The sequence below is a fragment of the Pantherophis guttatus genome, chromosome 9 (assembly GCF_059756535.1).
Source record: "Pantherophis guttatus breed Tessera chromosome 9, ASM5975653v1, whole genome shotgun sequence".
Classification (NCBI taxonomy): Eukaryota; Metazoa; Chordata; class Lepidosauria; order Squamata; family Colubridae; genus Pantherophis; species Pantherophis guttatus.
In genome coordinates this window covers 1,684,745-1,703,185 of record NC_142071.1, presented here as the reverse complement: position 1 = coordinate 1,703,185, position 18,441 = coordinate 1,684,745, and the positions used below count along the sequence as shown (strand labels likewise).

The 18,441-nt window shown below is 43.4% G+C and overlaps 2 protein-coding genes across 7 annotated transcripts in view; one reads left to right on the top strand and one right to left on the bottom strand.

Annotated features, from left to right (window-relative positions):
- GPAT2 (glycerol-3-phosphate acyltransferase 2, mitochondrial) overlaps positions 1–3,088 on the top strand; it is a 55,813-nt gene extending 52,725 nt beyond the window's left edge. For all 5 annotated transcript variants that reach the window (XM_087875638.1, XM_087875641.1, XM_087875640.1 and 2 more), the window contains 2 exons: positions 1,360–1,415; positions 2,653–3,088. In XM_087875638.1, the coding sequence (XP_087731764.1) occupies positions 1,360–1,415; positions 2,653–2,766 (170 nt within the window). In that variant the 3' untranslated portion in view covers positions 2,767–3,088. The remainder of the gene's footprint in view (positions 1–1,359; positions 1,416–2,652) is intronic.
- A 3,442-nt stretch (positions 3,089–6,530) lies between these two features.
- Positions 6,531–15,441, bottom strand: LOC148112450 (oxaloacetate tautomerase fahd2, mitochondrial-like). 2 transcript variants are annotated; one of them, XM_087875642.1, is made up of 8 exons: positions 15,305–15,441; positions 13,030–13,304; positions 11,565–11,781; positions 11,276–11,335; positions 10,233–10,395; positions 9,255–9,363; positions 8,584–8,671; positions 6,531–6,714 (listed from the first exon to the last, which is right to left on the bottom strand). In XM_087875642.1, the coding sequence occupies exons 2-8, from the start codon at positions 13,296–13,298 to the stop codon at positions 6,652–6,654; spliced, it is 969 nt and encodes a 322-aa protein (XP_087731768.1). In that variant the 5' UTR covers positions 13,299–13,304; positions 15,305–15,441; the 3' UTR covers positions 6,531–6,651. The 2 variants fall into 2 exon arrangements, with proteins under 2 accessions (XP_087731768.1, XP_087731769.1); XM_087875643.1 differs by having other exon boundaries at positions 13,030–13,264; positions 15,305–15,425.
- Positions 15,442–18,441: the final 3,000 nt, after the last annotated feature.

Sequence of the window (18,441 nt, the reverse complement as noted above, 5' to 3'; positions counted from 1 at the left end):
TTATGGGACCAGGGAAAACAGCTACCAGAACGTCAAATCTGGGTTCTAAGTATCTGTTTTTGGGTCTGTCGTAACTTCTCATGGTCTGTAGTCCTGTATTGTAGGTAGGTTGATCAAAATTCAGGCTCTTGGGAACTGGCTCGTATTTATGACGGTTGGGGTATCCCGTACTCACCATTTGTGACCTTCCCAGATGGCTTACAACAAGCAAAGTCAACGGGGGAGCCCAAATTCGCTTAACGACCAGATGGTGCATTTAACAGCTATGGCAAAAAAAAGGTTGTAGAACGGAGCTTAAACAAGTTGCCTTGTTTAACAACAGAAATTTGGGGCTCTTTTAACTTTCATATTAATACAACCTTCATCCTAAACAATTTAAGTATATTTGGGGTTGCTCTTCTACCATTTCATCTCCCTTGTTTGACAACAATCCTCCTTCTCCTCTCTTTCCTTTCCCTCCCTTCTTCCTAATTTCTTCTTTCCTCCTCTCCTTCTCTCCTTCCCCTTCCTTTCCCCCACACCTCCCTTCTTCCACTCTTCTAACCTTCTCTCCTACTCTTGTTTCTCCTCTTTCTTCCTCTCCCTTTTCCCTTTCTTCTTTCCCTCTCTTATCTCCTCTATCCCTCTCCATTCTCTCTCTATTGTTGTGTTCATTTTCAGTTTAATATTTTCCAAAGTGGTATTAGTATGAAAGTTAAAAGAAAATATGTATGTTAGATAAGAAACTACATTTAAGATATGGTTATGAAGGGGAGAAAAAATAAAAAACTTTTTCAAAAAAAAAGAAAGAAATTTTGGGCTCAAAATTGTGGTCATAAATAAGAGGACTGCCTGTATTCTCTAGATATTTTTTGACAATCAGCCTTGTCATCACAGCTGACGTGCAGTCACCAGAGTGATGTACTTTCATTTTTAATGGTCTTTCGTGAACTCCCTGCCCGGTTCATAAAAATTAGGTTTTGCTACAGAAAGAAGGTAGAGAGGCTCAAGGTCAAAGTGGAATGACAGTTAAGAAGGTTGCTGAACTCACTTATGAACATTTAGGCCTGGTGGTTCTGAATTTAACCTTATCAAGGTGATAAGGTTAAATTCAGTCCATTTAACCCGTCCATTGTTTTCGTTGACCTTGTCATAAGATAGGAAAGGGAGTAACTTTTAACCGAGGTGTACTAACTTGGTTAAAAATAGGGTCAATGCTGGGATCAGCAGGAATTTAAACAAAAGAATAGAAATATCTTATGATGGTTGACTCCCTTTGGGTGGACAGTCTCTCTTATCCGAGATCTGGACCGAGTTCAGTAAAAAGAATCTTTAATTCTGAGAATGCATCCAAATAATTTTCTTTTGCTTCCTTTTCAGAGTGTTGCAACAGGAGCTTGATTGCCACTGCCGTTCGCATCTGCAAAGAATTAGGGGTAGGAACGGTAACCCTGTTAAGATTCTCCAGATTGCCAAAAAAAAACAAAACACACACACAAAACTTTACAGCTAAGGTTCAGAAGTCCAGCATGGAGCTTTTAGGAAATTAAATGGTTGGTTGTTGTTTTTTTTCCCTCTCAAAAGAACAGCGCTAGGAGGACAGAGTGATTAGGTTTCAGGATGAGGCATGTTTAAAGGAGGGGGCTCTTTAATTCCCTGCATCCACTGATATTTCATCACCAAGGACATGAGGTTGACTCAGCCTTCCATCCTTCCGAGGTCGGTCAAATGAGGACCCAGATTATTGGAGGCAAAAGGCTGACTCTGTAAACCATTTAGAGAGGGCTGTAAAAGCACTGTAAAGTGGTATATAAGTCTAAGTGCTATTGCTATTTTCCTTCCTTCCTTCCTTCCTTCCTTCCTTCCTTCCTTCCCTCCCTCCCTCCCTCCCTCCCTCCCTCCCTCCCTCCCTCCCAGTGGATAGAATGCAGTATTGCAGGCTAATTCTGCCCACTGCCAGGAGTTCAACTCAGAGTTGACTCAGCCTTCCGTCCTTCCGAGGTTGGCAAAATGAGGACCCAGATCGTTGGAGGGCAAGAGGCTGACTCTTTAAACTGCTTAGAGAGGGCTCCAAAGGACTATGAAGGGCATTTCAGTCTAAGTGCTATTGCTGTTTTTCCTTTCCTTTCCTTCCTTCCTTCCTTCTTTCCTTCCTTCCTTCCTTCCTTCCTTCCTTCCTTCCTTCCTGTTAGAACGCAGTATTGCAGGCTAACTCTGCCCACTGCCAGGAGTTCAACTCAAAGTTGACTCAGCCTAAAGCACCGTGAAGCCATATATAAATATAAGTGCTATTGCTATTCCTTCCTTCCTTCCTTCCTTCCTTCCTTCCTTCCTTCCTTCCTTCCTTCCTTCCTTCCTGTTAGAATGCAGTATTGCAGGCTAACTCTGCCCACTGCCAGGAGTTCAACTCAAAGTTGACTCAGCCTAAAGCACTGTGAAGCCGTATATAAATATAAGTGCTATTGCTATTCCTTCCTTCCTTCCTTCCTTCCTTCCTTCCTTCCTTCCTTCCTTCCTTCCTTCCTTCCTTCCTTCCTTCCTTCCTTCCTTCCTGGATTAATTAATTGGATTAATTAATTTATTAATGCTGATTAGGGAAGACTTGTATATGTGTCGGTCTGCCAGCCACCTGCTCTCTGGGGAGAAAGGATGCTCACTTGATTTCTCTTTCAGGTGTTCAAGGAAGTGACGGAAGGCAAGGAGCCTCTTCTCCATCTGTCTGAAGCTTTCACTGCTCGAGAAAACCAAAAGAAACTGGAGAAATTCATCCATCAGTTTATCTACTAGATCAGTGTTTCTCAACCTTGGAAGCTTGAAGATGGGTGGACTTCAACTCCCAGAATCCCCCAGCCAGGGGGATTCTGGGAGTTGAAGTCCACCCATCTTCAAGCTTCCAAGGTTGAGAAACACCAGTAGATCCTTTTGATGAGGTCTTCCTTTAACAGGCAGGAGGATTCAGAAATCTGACAAAGAGTTCTTCCCCCCGACCAATCTGTTTGGATTGTTGTTTTCTTTGTGGTTCTACTTTTGAAATGTTGTTTTCCAGGAAGGGGGAATTTTGAGCAAGGCAACGAGGCCATTTAGGTTAATAAAATCAATTAACGCTGAAGTGTGAGGTTTGTAGCATATTTGCATTATGGATTGTTTATCAAAAAAAAATTCCCATTTATGAAAGAAGAAGCAATCAGCAGGAAGGAAGGCCTTCTTTTTTTAAAAAAATAATAATAATAATATTGCAAAGTATGGAGTCAAGGTCTTCTTAAGAGTTTCCATGTACTGTTTTTTTTTTCTCTCAGTAAGCCAGCCCTGTAAATGAAGTTTTGGGGGGCAGAACTGCAGCTGTAATACTTCCATTTGTGATGGAAAAGCTGCTTTGGAACATACACAGTACAGGTAATCCTCAATTTACGACCACAAGTGAACCCAAAATTCATGTTGCTAAATGAGAAATTTGCCCCAGCTAAAGACTTTTCTCGCCACATTCGTTAAAGGTCGCAAAATGGGGATCACGTGGCCCCGGGACACCGCAACCGTCATAAATCTGAACCGTCATAAATGTGAGTCAGTGGTCAAGCCTCCGATGTAAATCACATCTGAATTCTGATCACACGATCATGGGGGGTATTGCAATGGTGGTTGTTAAGTGTGAAAAACATAAGTCACTTTTTTCAGCGTCGTAACTTCAAGCGGTCATTAAACAAAATGTTGTAAATTGAGGACTACCTGTGTTTCTGGCTGTGTGCTGCATCAGCTGAAAGTGTATTATAGGATGCTAGGATGTAGCTGTCGGGGATCCGATGGATGCCCTAATTAAATCATGAGTCTTGAGCCAAGCTTCAAAAAAAAATCCAGTTATTAATTAGGAGCTTCATGCCGGCACCTTCCCAAGTGAAGCCAGCTCTGACCCTACATAATTTACACTCTAATTATGACCCTGTTTCCTCCCTCCCCTCCAGGGTGCATCATCACATTCAGTCTTTTGGGGATTGTAGAAGTCACTCCCCACGGCTGCTGTAGGTAACCCTGGGATACAGCCTTGAGAGAGAGAAGTGTGGAATGTCCATCTGTCTTTGGCTGCTGTGCCATTTCCCCGGTTTCCCATCCCCCCTGGCCTGTGGCAACTCGAGAGCAGGCCAGGGATGCTTTGCAAGTTGACATTAATGCTATTCCAAAGGATGAGGATAAGCTACGATCGATCTACAAGCACATTGCAATATTTACTGTGAGAAATAATTCACCCGTCTGTATAAATTGTCCAAAAGTTGGAATATGATTATATATACAGTACTCCGGTTTGGAGTGTCACCAGAAATAGGTACCTACAGATTCAGGGGACGCAGGCAAGAGGTATGTTGTCTTGCAAAGAGCCTGCCTGGCCCAGCATCAACCTGGTGGTCCCAAAATATGCCCAAGCTGAGTGGCACGGACCATTAGGGACTGGTGTACATGGAACCGGTAAAAACTAAATCTAGTAAATAGAACAATTAATCAGTGGAACAACTTGCCTCCAGAAGTTGTGAATGCTCCCAACACTGGAAGTTTTTAGGAAGATGTTGGATAACCATTTGTCTGAAGTGGTGTAGGGTTTCCTGCCTAAGCAGAGGGTTGGACTAGAAGACCTCCAAGGTCCCTTCCAAATCTATTTATTCTATTCTAACCTTGTTGGTTTCTCCTCTGTACAGTATTCACTAAAAAAAGAGGCCTTGAATATTCATTAAAGTGTTCAAAACACATCTGTTGGGGGGAAAAAAAATAGTTTAGTTTTAGGTTGAGCCAACAGCACATAACATAGTATTATTTCTATTTAAAGGTATCTCGGGATGCTTTTGTGAATATGTTTTCCCTTCTTTTTACGCAGTTTATAGAAGTAATACTGACGGTGGATTTTTTTTAAAGAAACTAGCAGTATATATGCAGTCACCCACTTTCTTTTTGTTAAAACCCGAGCGCTAAAATCTTCTGTCAGGAGCCGTGGCATCAAAATTACATAGAGCAGCTATTACTTTTGATGGTTCATCCTGCAAGCATTAGCTTTTCTCAAAAGGGCAGGAGGAGCTTCGAGAGTAGATTACTTGTTAATTGCCCTTTTAGAAATAAGAGTCAGAAGTTTTATTTGGCAGTGGGACCTTCTCTGAAAGAGCAAAAAGGGGCTTGACGGGGTGCAATTTAAATATTTGGGTGAAAAACGGATCACCTGGTGCTTTGGGTTAAAATGCATGTAGAGAAAAGTCAAGTCTTACACTTAGGCAAGAAAAACCAAAAGTACATATATAGAATGGGTGAAATCAGATTTAAGAGCAGGAACTGCGAGAGGGATCTTAAGAGTCTTAGTGGACAACCAGTTAAAACTGGCTGGAGCCTTGGTAGTACAGTGGCCTAAAGCACCCTGTTATTAAGACCAGCTGCCTGCAATTACTGCAGGTTCGAATCTCTCCAAGGCTCAAGGTTGACTCAGCCTTCCATCCTTTCTAAGGTAGGTGAAATGAGGACCCAGATTGTGGGGGCAATAAGCTGACTTTGTATAAATATACAAAAGGATGAAGGCTATTGCTTAACGCACTGTAAGCCGCCCTGAGTCTCCGGAGAAGGGCAGCATATAAATCAAATTTTAAAAAAAAAATGCATGTAGAGAAAAGTCAAGTCTTACACTTAGGCAAGAAAAACCAAAAGTACATATATAGACTGAGTGAAACCAGATTTAAGAGCAGGAACTGTGAGAGGGATCTTGGAGTCTTAGTGGACAACCAGTTAAAACAGAGGTCCTCAAACTTGGCAGCTTTAAGACTTGTGGACTACAACTCCACCTGGGAGTGGACTACAACTATTGGGAGTTGTAGTCCACAAGTCTTAAAGCTGCCAAGTTTGAAGACCTCCGAGTTAAAATATGAGCCAGCAGTGTTCAGCGACAGCCCAAAAAGCCAACGCAATCCTAAATTGCATGAACAGAGGGACACAATCTAGATCAAAGGAGGTACTAATACCACTCTATAAAGCCTTAGTAAGACCACACCTAGAATCCTGCATCCAGTTTTGGTCACCACGATGTAAAAAAGATGTTGCAACCTTAGAAAGAGTGCAGAGAAGAGCAACCAAGGTGATTAGGGGACTGGAGGCTAAAACATATAAAGAACGGTTGCAGGAACTGAGCATGTCTACTCTAGGGAAGAGAAGGACCAGGGGAGACAGGATAGCAGTTGGAGAACCAGCATAGATTAAGTCAGTGGTGAAATCTAAATTCCTTTCCTACCGGTTCGGTGGGCGTGGCTTGGTAGGCACAGCTTGGTGGTGGTGGGGTCATGTGACTGCGTGGGCGTGGCTATGTAACCATGTGACTGGGGGATCAAAAGACAGAAACTCACTAAGAATGTCCTGCAGGAACAGGGTTGGACTAGATGACCTCCAGGTCTCTTCCAGCCCTCGATTATCCTCTGAAGCTGCGTCTAGTGCCAGGTTTCAAACCGAGATGCCCAGAAATTGCGGATGGCACTTGCAATTTTCATTTGACTGCCGCCCCCATTTGCGATGCTTGGCAGAAATAATTCCAGCAGATGTAAACTCAAAAGCATTTTAAGAACTTCCTTATTTATGCTCCCGGATTAGAATCGAGGAAGGCACTTTGTGCGTTTTAAACGCCAGCCGAGGGTTTTGTCCGGAGTCGCCGCGGGAAAACCTTCACATCACCTTGTTGCAGATGGTTCCCAGCTCATCGATTTCACACTGTACTTCGTCTCCTTTCTGTGGGGAGAACAGGATTACAATTGCCCTTTGCCCAAGAGAGTTGCAAGAAATGGGAACACGCTCCCAGGAAGGAGCAAACTTCAAAAATCCCCTGCCTCAAAATTCTCTCCCCAAATACGCTTGAACTTCAGGACACAAAATTCAGACTCCGCCCACTGTGTCTTAAACACACAGTTAGTAAGGGGTTCTCTGTCCGGTTGCTGGGTAGGCGTGGCCTAGTTGGCCTCCTGCACCACAGGGGGTTGGGGGGTGTTTTTGCCCTCCCCAGGCATTGGAGGCTTTCCTTGAGCCTCCGGGAGGGTGAAAGCGGCCTCCCCAGGCTCCAGAGGCCCTTTACCAGAACTTCCGGTAAGCCCGTTTTTTGCCCTCCCCGAGCCTCCAGGCGTGCCCTACCCTTTTTTTTAAAAAAAATATTTTTTATTCAACATTTTTAACCTTTAAAATCATTACAGCTTTCCGTTATCGGAATTTTTTCTTAATTCCAACTTATCCATAGGCCTATTGTTTTATACATATACATTCTTATTTCATAGTTATTTGTATAATATACACAATATTTACATTGTACTATTCTCTAAATACTACTCTCTAAATATGTATATTTTTGTTTTGTTATCTTTCCTATACATTCACTATACATTGACTTCTTTTCAAGCCAATTATACTATCTGTTCTACGTCTCATAATACACTGTTTCCTCTCCATCGTTAATTTGTCCATTTCTGCGCATTCTAGCATCTTTTTTTATGATCGTTGCATTTGATGGAGTGTTTTCTTGCTTCCAGTTTTGGGCGAATGTAATTCTGGCTGCAGTGATTATATGGAACATGATGTATTGAATTTCTTTACTTAATGTTTCCTTTTATTATACCCAAAAGGAATAACTCTGGCTTCTTATCAGTTTTTTGTTCAATAATTTCCTCCAACCATTTTATGATTTTTGTCCAATATTCCCTAGCTTTGGGACATGTCCACCACATGTGGTAGTAGGTCCCTTGGTGGTGGTTACATTTCCAGCAATTTGGTGGTCTATTGGGAAACATTTTGGCCAATCTCGCCAGGGGTAAGCACGCCCTGCACTTACATGAATCCAAAACGGGCCGCGGGGCGGGATGGGCCTGGCCAGCCAGCAGTGGGATTTCGGGGTTCTCCGAACTGCACAGAATCTTAGCTAGAGGTTCTCCCGAACCCTTGCGAACTCCCAGCAGGCCCACCCCTGGTTTAAGACCATGCTGAAGTTTGTCCTGCAAATCAACAGGTCTAAATCTTCTCCCCTTTTTAAATGTAAATTTTAATTTGTTTTAAATTATGGGGTATTTTAAATTTGTTCGGCCAAATTATTTAATTCGTTTTTATTTTATTTTAAATTTTTGTATTTATGTGTTTTTATCTTGTGGCTGTTCACCGCCCTGAGTCCTTCGGGAGAAGGGCGGTATAGAAATTTAATAAAATAAATAAAATAAAATAAACAGCCTTCGGGCCACATTTCCTGCCCATAGAGGGGTGCTGTCTGCCCTCTTTCTAAAGTAAGGCTATGCCAATAGAGGCATTACACGCAGGAGAGAGTAAAGCGATTGGAAAAGACAACAATATTTCAGCTGAATTCCTCAGCGCCATTTTCCAAAATGGTTTTTTTGTTGTTGTTGTTGACTTATAAAAAACCCCTGCAGGACTTGGGATTGTGGAGCTTGGAATGATAACTGATGTGCTATTTTGTGTTCGGAAAAGAGCAGTGGATTATAGGGGTGTTACAGGGGGAAACAAAATTCCAGGAAATTTAGCAATGATTACATGCAAAATATTCCCCCAACGGGCAGAAGAGCATGAATTAATTCATTAATATGAGGAATTAAGAACAGAAGTCACCTTGAGGAAAGTGGGAGGCTTCCGGAAAACTCCAACGCCCGGGGGTGTCCCCGTCAGGAAGACATCTCCTGGGTACAACGTGACAAATCTGCAAAGAACATCGAACACCGTAATAAGCAGAATAAGAGCAGCCTGACGGGGAGCTAGTGGTTCAGGTGGAGGAGAGAGTGTTCTCGAACATAAAATTATAGGGCTGTCCGCGCTGAAGCCATTTTTTATGCTGGAGCCATTTTGGGAACATCTTCAGGGCTGCCAAAGCCAGGCTGGTTGGAGCTGGGAGAACTAAAGGGGGGGAGATAGAGATAGCTGGGAATGTGTAGCCAAAATAACATTCTTTCCCGTGGGAGCCAAGGACGTTCTACCAAGTGTTGGGAGAGGTGTGGACTAAAGCCAGCCAAGATGGCGACTGTGACCTGGTTGGACCATGTGATGGGACGTGTGATCTGAGGGGGAATTTTGATTTGGGTGGGGGAAATGTTGGGTCCTCCAGAGTCAAGTTTTCCCCAGATGTGCCAATAGGTAAAGGTTCCCCTCGCACATATGTGCTAGTCGTTCCTGACTCTAGAGGGCGGTGCTCATCTCTGTTTCAAAGCCGAAGAGCCAGCGCTGTCCGAAGACGTCTCCATGGTCATGTGGCCGGCATGACTCAACACCAAAGGCGCAGTACTTACCGGGATACCCATGCAACAAGAGCCTCCGTTTTGAAGATCATCTGATTGGTGCTGCTGTTTTGGACGAGTTCGCCGTTCACTCGGCAACGGATGCCCAAATTGTGAGGATCTGGGTGGGAAGGAAGGAGAGAGAGAGAGAGCGCATAGCCCCCTGAGATTAAAAGGAAGCTGTTTGCTTGGGGTTTTTTTTGAGGCAGGGTGTGGGGTGGTCTCCAATCTTGGCGACGTTTAAGGCTTGCGGACTTCAAACTCTCAGAATGCCCCAGGCAGTGATGGGAGTTGAATTTAATATATTCAGAGGAATGTTAAAAGAACCCAAAGAGGAAATGCACCTTCCAAAATAGGAGAAAGGGTCTCTGATCAAATCTGTGGGGTCCTTCGTGTTCTCTGAGCTTAGTTGTTTTCTTGCAGACGTGTTGATTACCCAAACTAGGTAATATCATCGGTGCTAGAAGGGAGTGCGGGAAGAGGAGGGGGGGAGAGGGAGAAGGAGGAGGAGGAGAAAGAGGAAGAGAGGGAGGAGGAGGAGGAGGAGGAGACTGAGGAGGAGGAAGAGGAGAGGAAGGAGGAGGAGGAGGAGAAGAAAGAGAAGGAGGAGAAGAAAAAGAACGAGGAGAGGGAGAAAGAGAAGGAAGAAAAAAGAAGAGGGAGAAAGAAGAGGAGGAGAAGGAGGAGGAAGAGAAGGCTGGGGGATTCTGGGAGTTGAAGTCCACCCATCTTCAAGCTTCCAAGGTTGAGAAACACTGATCTAGGAGGACAACATTGATTGTGCCACCTCCCTCCAAGCTCATCTACAATACCAAGCAGCAGAGCTTCCGTCATGCCCAGGTCCGAACCCAGACCTCCAGAGGTCCCAACCACCCCTCTCCTCCAGAGTCCTCTGCCACTCCAGCCCCACCAAACTGCATCTCCTGCTCCAGTTTGCAAAGCAAGGAGCTTCAAACGAAGGTCAGCAGAGGGACCTGGCACCTTCCCAACCTGAGACGGAGTCCTTGGTCACCAGAGCTGGGCCCAGCGGGCAAAAGGTGTCGAAAGTTTTCCCTAACAGCCATTGCTTCCCGTTCCTCTTCATCTGCCAGTCTCGGGCACTCACGTCGTGGGCCACCATAAATCCAACCACATGAGCCATCGCGTCAGATTCCTAAAAGGGCATCAGAGTAAGAGAGTTGGAGGTTTTCTTTCATAGAATTACTACGAGTGTAATTATCATTAGTATCATTATAAGCATGCTAGTATAAGTAATATGATCATAATTATAAATATGGTTGTAATTATGACGTGTCATATCATTATTACTATCGGTAAACGTATTGGTAAAGCGGTCACCACATTCTCCAGACTTACAAAGAGAGTATGGCTTAATAAGAAGCTGGCGGAACATACAAAGATACAGGTCTACAGAGCCTCTTGTACTGCAGTGAGTTTTGGACCCTTTACGCATGGCAGGAGAGAAAGTTGAACATCTTTCATATGTGCAGTCTCCGACATATTCTTGGCATCACCTGGCATGACAAAGTTCCAAATAGCGCAGTCTTGGAACGTGCTGGAATTTCTAGCATGTGTACACGATTGAAACAGCGACGTCTACGCTGGCTTTGGGCATGGTGAGTGTTATGGTCCGCCAGCTGGCAGCGGAGTCGGACAGTGAGGAGGCTGAGGAAGAACAGGGGCCAGTCCTGGAGGCTGGGGAAGGCCCGGATGAGGGCTCTGCGTCGGAGGCAGAGATGGGGCCGGGGCCATCGGGGAGTGAGGTGCGGACTCCGGAGCCTCCAGAGGCTGACAGCAGAGAGGCAGAGGAACAGGAGGAGCCTGTTCCTAGAGCACGCATTCATTTGCAGGCAGGTAACATTGCTCTCTGTGATACTCACTCATCAGTGGCTAAACTGAACGGAGTCAAACATCATCAAGGCTGCTTCCTAAAGTCAGCTCTCAGCTGCTCTCGGCCAACTTTTAGACTTCTAGAATGCTGAGAGGGACCTCTGGAGGTCTTCTAGTCCAACCCCTGCCTAAGGAAGCCTTACCTGGATGTGTTTTCCTTTCTTCCCAATGATAAAGGCCAGCTCAACTTCCCAGTCCACTTCCTGGAAGAGGGAAAACACAAGGGGTGAACCTCTGGATTTTGCCACCCCAAGAGCCAAGGGACACCAGGCTGGCTCAGAGGGCCATAAAAACAACATTTCTGGCTCTTCGGCGTTGAAACGGAGATGAGCACCGCCCCCTAGAGTCGGGAACGACTAGCACACATGTGCGAAGGGAACCTTTACCTTTACGGCAAGGAGTATAAATCCGCCAGCCTGCGAATAGACTCACGTTGGTCTCCGTTGGGTGGACGATGGCATCGTAGGGTCCCACAATGGAACTGGGGAACTTGTTGAAGATGATGGGCTCCTTGGGGATCTTGACATTCTGCTCCAGGCAGTGGTCCACGTAGTTCATGCCGACGCAGATCACTTTATCTGGACCGGTGATGGGAGCCAAGAGGGCCACTTCGGACCGGGGCAGAGAAGGACAACCAGATTGCTGTGCTCTGTGGAAGGAGCTCAAAAGCATCAGGGCCTCCAGACTGAAAGTGGGGTTAAGAAAGTTGCTTGGATGGTGGATTTATCTATTTATTTATTTAGAGAATTTATATAGCCATCCATACAGGGGTGGGAAATTCAAAAATTTTAGCAAGGGGTTCTCTGCCCGGCTGCTGGGTGGGCGTGGCCATGGTGGGCGTGGCCTAGTCGGCGGGAGGGGAAGGGCTTTTTTGCCCTCCCCAGGCTCCGGAGGCTTTTCTCGAGCCTCTGGGAGGGTGAAAATGGCCTCCCCAGGCTCCGGAGGCTTTTCTCGAGCCTCTGGGAGGGTGAAAATGGCCTCCCCAGGCTCCGGAGGCTTTTCTCGAGCCTCTGGGAGGGTGAAAATGGCCTCCCCAGGCTCCGGAGGCTTTTCTCGAGCCTCTGGGAGGGTGAAAATGGCCTCCCCAGGCTCCGGAGGCCCTCCCAAACTTCTGGTTGTCAGGGCGCTGATTAATCCCATTCTGCCTTTGGGACAATCGCACCTTGATTAAGAGGAGTGGATCGAGGCTTTTCCTTGCAAGCATACTTTAAGAAAACAAAACCGGAAGATATATCTTCTAAGAAAACTCATTTATTTGTTATAAAGAAAATAAAACATCTAACTGATCTAATTAGTTACATTTTGAAAAAGTTCGTGCCGGCTATTTCTCAGCCGGACCTTTCTGGCAAGAGAAGAAAGGAAAGTGTGTGTGAAGGAATGTGGGTGGACATGCGCAGTTTAGCTTACTGATAAGGATTCTTGGCAAGCTACGGAAAGTCTGATAGTCCAGAAATGAGAGCTCAGCTGGTAAATAAAACAACGCAGTGACACTGGTAGGCCTATTTTTCACCCTCCCTGAGCCCCCGTATGCGCCCTGCACTTACCTGCATCCAAAACGGGCTGCATGGGGAGGGGCAGGGTGGGCGGGGCGGGGCCAGCCAGGAGTGGGATTTTGGGGGTTCTCAAACTGCACAGAATCTTAGCTAGAGGTTCTCCCGAACCCTTGCGAACTCCCAGCAGCCCATCCCTGCCCCCCATTCACTCTCAGAGACTCTGGGTGGCTTACAAAAAAAATAAAAACCCAACGTACAAACAACAGAAGCAATAACCCCATCCTACCCCTAGTGACAGCTATCCGTCAAAGAAGCCACTTGATGGGCTCCATCCCTTCAACGTTCCCGTTCTCCGTCTCCTGCTTCTCTCCTCTGGACCAGCCAGTAGCTCCACTCTCACGTACCTTCTGGCCACTGCCAGGGCTGCCTCTCCTGCCTCCAGGAAGGCCCGCATGGTCCTGGGCAAGGATGAGTCGAAAGCGTTGAGGTCCACCACGTCTCCACCGTCTCGTTCCTCCAGACCAATCCGGGGCTCAGTGCTTGAATCCTTAGCCTGGAACTGAACCAGCCTCATGGCTCCACGCAGCTGGGAAATTCTCCTGCAGCCCCTGATCTTCCAAGCGCAGCTCGGCCTGAAGCCTACGAGAAGAATCGTTGAGAGTGGACACGGCATCGAAACCTAGGAGAAAGGCAAAGGGAGGCTCTGTTCTGCCCCAGCTACGGATCCCAAAGAACGCAGCGCACACAAAGTCCGTTCAAACCTTAGTTTACTGAATAAACTAATTTTTTTACAACAACGGCTGTTAATTAACTGCATTAACAGCCGCCAAGAATTCAAAGAATAATCACTGAAAGCTTACTGTGGTTGGCAGAATGCCCAGAAGCAATTTGCAGGAAGCTGATAAGATAAGCAAGACAAGACACAAAGGTATGTGAACGAAGTTGTTCCCTGCAAATTGCTTCAGTCGGCATTCCTCCTTAAATAGGCTAAGTTTTTAACTTCTATATGTATTTGTATTTATTATGGCTGTTCACCACCCTGAGTCCTTCGGGAGTAGGGCGGTATACAAATATGAAAAATAAATAAATTAATTAATTAATTAACCCCAAGCCTTACTCTCGAGGAGACCTCCTCCTGAGGAGCCACACCTGCCTTTTGGCAGCTCTGCGTGCCTGTGTATCGAGAAGAGGCTCCTCCTCTTCTTCCTCGTCACTTATGGGAGCTTCTGGAGCTTCTGAAGGCCCTGGCTGAATCCCCGCCTCTGGCACCGCATATTCTCCAGCCTCCTCACTGTCCGACTTGAGTGCCAGCTGCACAGGCTGCACCACACCAGCCTCCTCGCTGTCGGAATCAGCTACTAGCTGCACAGGCCACTGATGGGCCACAACAGGGTCTTAGAAAGTGGCCCCGGAGTCCACAAAGTGGCCCTCCGACCACAAAGGACACCCCCTGTTCTCAAGAAGGCACTTTCTCTTGGCTTCAGAGTCTCAAACCAGCCTCCAGACCAAAAGTCTGCAGAGATTCTCAATCCTCCAGGTCATGGTTGTCCCTAGTATTTATTTATTTTTATTTTATTTTTATTTTTATTTGATTTATACGCCGCCCTTCTCCGGAGACTCAGGGCGGCTTACAAAGTAAGCAACTGGACTTTCTTTGGAGGCTCCCTAGGTGGCTCAGTGGCTTGTTGATCCGAAAAGTCGGCGGTTCGAATCCCCAGTATAGGTCTCCTGGTGAGCAGGGGGTTGGACTAGATGACCTCCAAGGTCCCTTCGAACTCTGTTACTGTTACTTCTTCTTTTTTTTCTTTTGAAGACGTTTCACTTCTCCTCCAAGAAGATTCTTCAGCTCTGACAAGATAGTTTACAAGGTAAAAAAAAAAAAAAAGAGGACCTTCAAAAGGTTTAAAAGATCCTCGAAAAGGATGCAAATGACCAGCTGTTCTGCAAGGAGTATCAATCCTTCCATTCCCCACCATCCAACCAGAACTGAAGAAGCTCCTTGGAGGAGAAGCGAAACATCTTCAAAAGAGAAAAAAAAAAACAAACTCCAGTTGCCTCTTGAAAAATCACTTTTTGGGACAACCCTGAAATTTGCACCACTCAGCTGACCCTGAGGACACAGAGAAACCTCCAAGGGCTTCAACCACCCTCTAAAACAGTGTTTCTCAACCTTGGAAGCTTGAAGATGGGTGGACTTCAACTCCCAGAATCCCCCAGCCAGCGTTGCTGGCTGGGGGATTCTGGGAGTTGAAGTCCACCCATCTTCAAGCTTCCAAGGTTGAGAAACACTGCTCTCAAAGGATGCAAGTGACTGTCTGCAAGAAGTATCAATCCTTCCATTCCCCACCATTCAGTCAGAGTTGAAGAAGCTTCCTTGGAGGAGAAGTGAAACGTCTTCCAAAAAAAAAAAAAAAACCCAAGAAAGTCCAGTTGCCTCCTTAAAAAAAAGCACCTTTGCTTTTTGGAAGTGGGGGGAAGTGGAAGTGTGGGGGAGGGGCTGTTAAACCCCCAATTCCCCCAATTTCCCCCACTTTGGCTCTGTTGCAAGAGCCCAGGAGTGACTCTGCCCCATTTTTTTGCAGCTGCCAGAAATGCTTGCAATCCGGAAGGGAGACGCTTGCACGAAGCCCCAGCAAGGGAAGAGCCCGGGATCCTTTGCACCGCCGCTCCCCACGTTACCTGCGAGCCGTCGGGCAGGAGGAGGAGAAGCAGCTGGACTCCCGCGAGCAATGCCGCATCAGCCTTTTAAAGAGCCAAGCGGACTACACCTCCCAGGCATCCCCGCGGGCACGTCCGGCGGAGGGAGCGTTCCCATTGGACACGTTCAAAGCGAGCGGGATTCGGGAGATAGGAAAGACTAGAGGGGACCTACCTGATGGGGGGTTTTTTTTAGGCAGTTTCCGGGAACCGCTCTCACTAATCCAGGGGTGGGCAAATTTATTTATTTTATTTTATTTTATTTTATTTTATTATTTTATTTTATTTTATTTTATTTTATTTTATTTTATTTTATTATTTATTTTATTTTACTTTACTTTACTTTACTTTATTTTATTTTATTTTATTTTATTTTATTTATTTTATTTTATTTTATTTTATTTTATTTTATTTTATTTTATTTATTTTATTTTATTTTATTTTATTATTGTATTGTATTGTATTGTATTGTATTGTATTGTATTATTTTATTTTATTATTTTATTTTATTTATTTTATTTTATTTTATTATTTTATTTTATTTTATTTTATTTTATTATTTTATTGTATTGTATTGTATTGTATTGTATTATTTTATTTTATTATTTTATTTTATTTATTTTATTTTATTTTATTTTATTTTATTTTATTTATTTTACTTTACTTTATTATTTATTTTACTTTACTTTACTTTATTTTATTTATTTTATTTTATTTTATTTTATTTTATTTTATTTTATTTTATTTTATTATTTTATTGTATTGTATTGTATTGTATTATTTTATTTTATTATTTTATTTTATTTATTTTATTTTATTTTATTTTATTTTATTTTATTTTATTTTATTTATTTTATTTTATTTTATTTTATTTTATTTTATTTTATTTTATTTTATTTATTTTATTTTATTTTATTTTATTTTATTTTATTATTGTATTGTATTGTATTGTATTGTATTGTATTATTTTATTTTATTATTTTATTTTATTTATTTTATTTTATTATTTTATTTTATTTTATTTTATTATTGTATTGTATTGTATTGTATTGTATTGTATTGTTTTATTTTATTATTTTATTTTATTTATTTTATTTTATTATTTTATTTTATTTATTTTATTTTATTTTATTTTATTATTTATTTTATTTTACTTTACTTTACTTTACTTTACTTTACTTTACTTTACTTTACTTTACTTTACTTTACTTTACTTTACTTTATTTTATTTTATTTTATTTTATTTTATTTTATTTTAATTAAATTTCTCTACCGCCCTTCTCCTGAAGGACTCAGGGCGGTGAACAGCCACAAGATAAAACACATAAATACAAAAATTTAAAATAAGTTAAAAACGAATTAAATAATTTTGGCTGAATTTAAAATACCCCACAATTTAAAAACAAATTAAAAAATTTACATTTAAAAAAGGGGAGAAGATTTAGGCCAGGGGCTCTTTTACAACCTGTGGACTTCAACTCCCAGAATTCCTGAGACAGCTTGGTTGGCTCAGGAATTCTGGGAGTTGAAGTCCACAGGTTGTAAAAGGGCCTCATTTGCCCACCCCTGCACTAATTCAACCAGGGCAACCCCAAATCTTAAAGGGTGTGTAAAATGGTTACTCCCCAAAAATGGTCTTTCTATATCAGGAGTGGACAACTGCAGCAATTTTTACCCCTTGTGGACTTCCAACTTTTCAAGCCATGCTGGTTCAGGAATTCTGGGAATTGAAGTCCGCAGGTCTTGAAGTTGCCACAATAATAAAATTTAAAATTTAATAAAAACAAACAAACAAACAATAGACATGCTGTGCTTTGCAAAATCCTCTTTGGCGCCCTCTGGTGGCCGCTGGCATAGCTCAGTAACACCTGAGGATTCCCAGCTTACAACAATTGTCACTTCCAACAATTCACTTCCAACACTTACACTTCTTCACTTACAACAATTGTCAGAAAATAAATCAGTTGGGAAAAGATACTCTTCCTCCTGTCCTTTCTCTTTATATGTGGCTTATAATGTATCTTTTTTAAAAAAATTAATTAAAATTAATCTTTATAATGTACCTTTTTTAGTTTTTTTAGCTTTTAATTTGTCAATGGGTTTTAATTTGCATTGTTTTAAATTTGGGCCAAAGTATGTAATTCTTTTTAATAAATTTTAAATTTTGTATTGGTATGTGTTTTAGTTCTGGCCGTGCACCGCCCTGAGTCCACTAGGAGAAGGGCGGTATACAAATTGAATACAATAAATAAATAAATAAAATCTTGTAACTGCAGCTACTTTCAAAGTTGTGTCACTGTGACTCGGGGACAACTCTACTCTTTCTATCTCTACGGTCACGGGAAGCGAGCACCGTCATCGGAATGACGCATGCGTAATGCTTTCTGTAGTTCTGCAGAGGAAGATTTTTTTAAAAAAAAACAAAAACTCCAATTCCCGGCATCCTCCTCTTTCTTCAACCACCGAGCTAGGCTGTTATAACAGATGAACAGAGTTTGAAGGGATCTTGTAGGTCATCTAGTCCAACCCCAACCCCCAACCCTCCCAAGCAGGAGACCCTACACCATTTCTCACATTATAAAATGAGATTAAATATAAAATGAGGTTAAAAAGAAGCAGAAATTCTGTGTCTGTTAAAATTCTTTCAGTTTCCCTCCCATCGTCTTTTATGAGTGGCTCTAACTGCCCCAGAGAGAACGTCTGAATGCACTTCGGTGCAAGCGATTGTGAAGGGACACACACACACGTGTTTGCGCAAAACGTTGCCTACCTCGCACGGCCTGCATTTGTGCAATCACAAACTCTGGTTGTGGCCGTGTTTAGATGAACAAGTATGCTGAGGTGTTTCTCTGTGTCATATAATACATGTGGGTATATACACCAGAGGTGGGTTTCAGCAGGTTCTGACCAGTTCTGGAGAACCGGTAGCGGAAATTCTGAGTAGTTTGGAGAACTGGTAGTAAAAATTCTGACTGGCCCCGCCCCCATCTATTCTCCGCCTCCAAAGTCCCAGCTGATCGGGAGGAAATGGGGATTTTGCAGTATCCTTCCCCTGGAGTGGGGTGGGAATGGAGATTTTACAGCATCCTTCCCCTGCCACGCCCACCAAGCCACGCCCA